Source organism: Atractosteus spatula, chromosome 9 (assembly GCF_055471065.1).
Source record: "Atractosteus spatula isolate fAtrSpa1 chromosome 9, fAtrSpa1.hap1, whole genome shotgun sequence".
Classification (NCBI taxonomy): Eukaryota; Metazoa; Chordata; class Actinopteri; order Semionotiformes; family Lepisosteidae; genus Atractosteus; species Atractosteus spatula.
Window position 1 is genome coordinate 14,549,912 of NC_142714.1, and position 6,450 is coordinate 14,556,361.

General features: G+C 35.5%; 1 protein-coding gene across 1 annotated transcript; it reads right to left on the bottom strand.

Moving 5' to 3' along the window:
• Positions 1-4,459: 4,459 nt before the first annotated feature.
• On the bottom strand, positions 4,460-6,092 carry LOC148828261 (gap junction delta-2 protein). The gene is made up of 2 exons (XM_088926096.1): positions 5,843-6,092; positions 4,460-5,338 (listed from the first exon to the last, which is right to left on the bottom strand). Exons 1-2 carry the CDS (start codon positions 5,911-5,913, stop codon positions 4,495-4,497), a joined length of 915 nt encoding a protein of 304 aa, XP_088782222.1. The 5' UTR covers positions 5,914-6,092; the 3' UTR covers positions 4,460-4,494.
• Positions 6,093-6,450: the final 358 nt, after the last annotated feature.

Below are 6,450 nucleotides of genomic sequence, written 5' to 3' on the forward strand. Positions count from 1 at the left end.
ACTGGATGCCTGCTGCCAGTATAATATGAAAATGGAAAATAGTTATCATTTTTATTCTTTTTCTGTGATCGACTAAAACCCTTTACAGGGCTGTTATTACAAGTATTATACAGTAAGTATTATACACCAGGTGGACATATGGTTAGTTGTTATTGATAAAAAATAAACGCAGTGAAAATCAGGTTTGTGTATTCTAATTTTATTTGGTAGTTTAAATAGTATAGTAGTATCACTGTGATTTGAATTGAAAAACAAAAGTGACAGGAATATGCTGTTTTGATGACCAGCTTTAACATCATACTTATTGTGCAGCTAATCTTCCCTGTTACTTGTTATCTCTTTTACTTGTCATATAGAAGAATGTACAGTAATTACAGATGCCTAATACTAAAAATTTCCTCTCAGCAGTGTTTTTTAAAATGAACACTGGTAGAAATAAAGGCATAGTACTATTGTGTGTACAGTACTTGGATGTTTGTTGGTTGGGCACTGCTGTTGTTCTCTTGCTAGCGTACACTGGCACTAGCAATCTTTGGAAATCTTTGGATTGCTAGTGTAAAATATCCTGCTGTACACATGTAAATTGCGTTGGATAATTGCATCAGCCAAATAAATTAGTAAAAGCCCACTATAACGGTTAAGGATTTATAAAAATTATTATAATAAAAACAATGTATATATTTTGAAATTTGAAGTCACTTTACATGGAACAATAAAAGAATGTTTTAGCATGCTGAATTGGAGGTTGAAGTAAATGTCTAAAGACCAATTTTTCATTTTATACACAGCTGTGATAGAGAGCTCTCAACCCTATCTAAGCTCATTATCCTGAGCAAAAAAAATATTTATAGGTATGTTTGAGAGTATGAACAAGCAGCTACATTATTCTAAATTGCACTCAGGTTTATGGTTTTGAGGCAGCAAATTACTTTTTAATTCAATTTTCATTTCATTTTGATGTTTCTTTATTTGGAATAATCCAAAGTGTATTACAGAGACCATTTAAATGAAAGGGCAATGTTGATTTTTGAAGGTGCTTGTGAATCCATTAAAAGCCTTTTTTAGTGAAATACAATATCTTCAAAATTATTTTGGTAGAGATATACTGTGCTAAGTTTTAAAGTACTTGTATTAGTACATTACTTTTGTGTAGAATATTTGAAACTCATATTTTTAAGTATAGATAATAAATGTAAATTACTTTGTCTTAAAGATAATGTATTTTGTACATCTACTCAGCACTTTCATGGTATGCAAAGAAACCACAAGTGTGACAATGTTATGAAATACCAATGGGACAGTAAATTTTAACTGCTCTTCAGGTAGATGCTTTCCAGGATGTTGAGAAAATGTTTTTCAGAAGGCTAGTCTAAAGTAAAAAAAATGCATTTTCATCTAAGGCTTGCAAAATGGAGAGGAATATAGTATCTTTGATACTACAGTCAAGTACAGTCACCCTCAAATCATTTCAAATGTAATACTGCAGAGTAATATCTCTGCAATGAATCATATATCCGTTGATCCCCTGTGAGTTCAGATTTCTGAATGCAATATCTTGACTTTTCGAAGTTCTAACTAAAAGTCTGAACAGTTCCCAAATAGTTTGCAACTAAACAGTGTTTCATAGGGGATATTTATTCACATCACAAGATAAAAATGAATTTGCTCATAAGTGCTTTTAGAAAATTAAAATAAGGCATTACATTGTTCAATGTATTTACTATATAACAAATTATGAATTTTTTAATGTATGCCTTAGATGCACACCTAAAATGAACAAAATGAAGACTATAATATTAATTAATTATGAAAATAGAAGAGGAAAATTGTTGAAGATGGGGTTTTGAAAACTTATCTTGTAGGTAGTCGTCATTTTAATGTTTTTGTTTGAAAAACATATAACCAACTAGAGTACAAGCAGTGCAATACACCTTTAAAATCTGATCAGGAAAACTTTTATGAACTGTATCTAGTTTTTACTCCATACCAATGCTAATAATGTGGTCAGTAATTAATGCGATATTTTCAATGAGTCGTTTAGTCATTTTTATATTAAGGATGACCTGCTCTACTATGATGATCAATGTGCAGTTACTGTATAATATCGCAGCAGTGATTTCAAGGATTTTTTACATGTTAATATGCAAGTCCATGTTCAAATATCAGTTTAGAGGTGTTTTCCTGTAAATATTTTGAATGGGATATAGTTTAAACCTTAAATATGACATTTAGTTTATTTCTCATTAATTTTATAAATATTTTTGCCAATCCTGAAGCAGAAAAAAATGAAGATAATATAGTCCTCATAGCTGTCAGTCAATTGAAAAGCGCTTTCAGAACAAGGTATGAAAAATGAATTTTCTCTTGCTTCAGAAAGTGAGTGTGAATGGGACAACAATAATGATAGCATGAAATATTTAACCCCAGTGATAAAAAATTCACTATGTTACTCATACATAACCCAAGATCCTTGAAGTAGATGTTTTAGAAAGGGCATATGTTTTAGAGTTTTTTGGCAACCCCGTTTCTCAGTTCTGCAGACATGGACCTTGGTATAAGGTTAAATTCAATAGTCATGAGACGTACAGTTCACCTTCATTTGTTGTTATGGAGGAACTGTCTACAGTATGTGTACATGTTTTCAAAAGCACTAGGTGTACTGTATACTGTATGTGCTATATATGCAGATGCAGGGGATACTTTATTGCAAAGTGGAGATGAAATTATTGTATTGCTGCTCAGACATTTGCATTTTGGATAGTGTTGGAATGCTTCCTGACCCAATGAATGATGGCCTATAAGAGATGTTCACAATTATATATACACAAAAACAAGGTGATACAGCAATCCCATATCACATTGTCAACCATTTCTAGACTGAATCTACAGACCTCCTAGTGCTGTCATTTTCTCAGCAACATTTTTGCATTGGAAATGCATTCATCAGCACTCTGAAAATGATCTCACATGTCAGTTTTCCCCTGATCTTTAGGATCTTGCTGCATACTCCAGTACAGTCATCCTGATGCAGTGAAGGCAGACACATCTTACTTGGACATGCAGTTTACATCCGCATATCTGTCTGACTGTCTGATATTTACGAATAAAGTAGATTCCATAATTCTTACAACGTGCCAATAGATAGGTACACAGACAGCACATAGATTTTATATCTAAGTAGCATTGATACAAAATGAGATGTAGCAAGGGTAACACAAAAGGGAGCAACTGCAGCACACTTTTCTTTCCAAGATCAGGTGAGTGACCCATTTAGATTCTAGCCTTATATGATTGCCATGTATGGTAGAAAACTAGTGGGCATACTAGTGAGGTCGTGCTATGAGCAAAGGCAAAATATTCTGGATCTCTGGGTGAGAAAACCAGAATTCAGCTCACATTGCATTACACACCATTACATTTGTTAAAGTTCGTATCACTAAAAGTACTCGGCACATATTCAGTGTTGGTGAATGATTGACATTATTGTCTTTGTGAGAATATCCTTAAGTAAAAACATCAGCATCTGGGGAAGTGCTTTTTAGAATAATGAGAATAACAGTATGTGTTGCCATGAACTGAAACCTAAAAAATTGCAAATGGAGATGTTTCTTGTATAAAAAAGATTAGAGCTTTATTTTCAAATAATTGCAAAAAAAGGATTATATGCATTTCCACTTAGAGTACAACAATTAAAGCAAAACAGGGCAGCATTAAGCATAATGCAAGCAGGAAGTTCGCTTTCATGATGAATATTTTAATGTATTTATATATTTATATGTATATATACATGTATGGCACTTAATTACACGAAAGCAAGAAAACAGTTCTTGACAAATGAAAGCAATGGGCGCTTTGGTGTATAATAAATTAAGGAAGTCACAGACGTTAGCGTTTGCAGCAAATCCACCCGATATTGTTTTGCAGTTCAGCTATATAGCAATGGAATGGTTACATACGTTAAGGTTAGTGGTGTGAACACAGGCAACAAAAAAAAAACACAGAAAGCTATAGAATTTCATCTACTTCGATTCTCCGTAATTAGGATTTAAAATTCATTTGAAGTACATATTTTTCCAAACATTGCCAACTCGCTGTGACAGAATGATTGTAAGAGGTGGAAAGTAGGTAAGAAATCACTGTCAATAGCACAATTTGGGGCTTGTTTGGCTCCAGGTGTTCACAACATAGTGCAATTCGTATTTACTCTCCTCGAGTTCAGTAGCTCTGCAGTGTACAAACGAGTAAATTTGTGAACACGTCAATGTGCTGTCAAGCGATGTACAGAGTATAAACGTTACTAAAAAGTTGCATCAGTGCAATTTAATAAGAAAAACAAACACACGTTTGTTATTGCAGTCCATTGAAAATCAAAAATCAATCCACCGCGCAATTAATGAAATACAATTGGCGAATGGAAATGTCCGGAATTTAATCTTCATTCTCTTAAACGTAACTGTACATCACAAATTGTCCAACGTATTCTATAAAAGAGTGCTACACGTATGCGGAGTCACTCGACTGAGTGCGTCCGAAATTAGGCACACTCATTCTAGGCAGGTCTTTATTCCTAATTTCATAAATGGACTTCCTTCTGGCCTGCACCCCTCTTACTGCCGTTTTGATTTTTCTCCATCCCAAGTGATTGAGTTCTGCTAAATTCAGTACTACACAAATCCCACTGACCGCAAACATGAAAACCAAAAAAACAGTCTTTTCCGTTGGCCTGGAAACATAGCACTCTACATCTTTTATGCAGGGGTATCGATCACACTCATACACTGAGGGAACGTTGAATCCGTAAAGAAAATATTGACCCACTAAAAATCCAATCTCCAGCGCGTTTCTGAAAACCACTTGGATAATGTAAAATCTTGAGATCCCTTCTTGTCGCCTCATTTTAGACTTAGTAGTTCTAATGGCCGAATTTGGGATTTCTTTCACTTCCAGACAATCGGGTTCGGCTTCTTTGGTTGAGTTCTCTGTGTTCTGAAGTACTCCGTTTACGATTGTGTTTTTAATTTTCTTGCTGTCTTCGCGTTTCATAGAATCTTGGTCTTTATCCAATGTGAGAAACACAGTGGAGTATCTTCGTTCCTTTTGCTTTGCAGACTGGTGCACCGAGTAAGTGATAAAACAAAGGCTTGGTGTGCACACCATAATGATCTGAAATACCCAGTATCTGATATGAGAAATTGGAAATGCCTTGTCGTAACACGCCTGGTTACAGCCAGGTTGTAAGGTATTACAAACAAACATGGTTTGTTCATCATCATAGACTGTCTCTCCAACTATAGCTACTATTAGAATCCGGAAGATCACCACCACTGTTAACAGGATCCTAAAAATAAAAAAAGCAAAGAATAAATATATGGTTTCATTGTATAACGCAACACGGACATAATTTGTGTTTGAAACTGGTGACTAAGCTTTTGAGTGTTTTTGGAGCTGTCCAGTGCTGAAACAGCTCTTCTGAAATTGCTGAGAGGTGTTCTTTTAAACGACAAAAGATAACATTGATTCCTAGGCGAGAAGTCATTCATTATGGTATCAAAAAGTACAGATTCTGTATTATTTTAAAACTGTTAGCAGACCAGTGCTCTTAGAGTTTATGCTAAATGTTCGCCGGAATCATACCATTGAATAATCATTCATTTGCCACTAATTCACTCTGTATCTCCAGATAACTGTAAGTAGAAAATAAACAGGCGTCGCCGCACTATAACTGTCAACACGTTAAGGTATTTGCATACAGAATGCAATAAAACTGTGTTTGCAGTTCGTGTTGCTTAAATAATTGCACGTCAGTACTTTTGCAAATGATGTAGCGCACTTTTACTCTTACCTTCCTATCATAGTAGAGTGCTGCTGGACAGCAGCCTCCAGGAGTCTCTCTAGGATGGTCCATTCCCCCATTTCTGTTCATCCGGAGACAAGAGCACGGCACTCTGCACGAAATGCGATGAAATGTTATTATTTCCTGTTTCACTCTCCAGAGGTTCCGATTTTGTCTGGCAAATGCATTGAACAAAAGCCGCTGCTCCCCTTCCGTGTCAGTGCTGAAACCCAGTTCGACGATCCCACACTTTTGCTTGTCTTCGAGTCTGAAGTGCTGATTAGTGTAAGCCCTCCTATTTTCGATCTTCAGATCAGGATGATGGGTCGCGCGGTGTCTGAATGGAGGGAGGTTGGATTTAATGTCTTGCCAGCTCTAATCTCCCTTTAAGTAGTCTCCTCCTGCGTCACAGACAGACAGGTTGGTGGACGGCAGCCAAAAAATACCAGGATTTCTCATTTTCATTATTCTCCGAATAAACTGGTACCAGATTAATCTGTAATAAAATGATTGGTGATAATCTCAGTGCTCTGGGGTGTCTCATTTGCAATACATAAAATTAGTGAGCTAGACAGAATTATGTCCGGATTCTATGAGGGAGATTAAAGAAAGAAGGG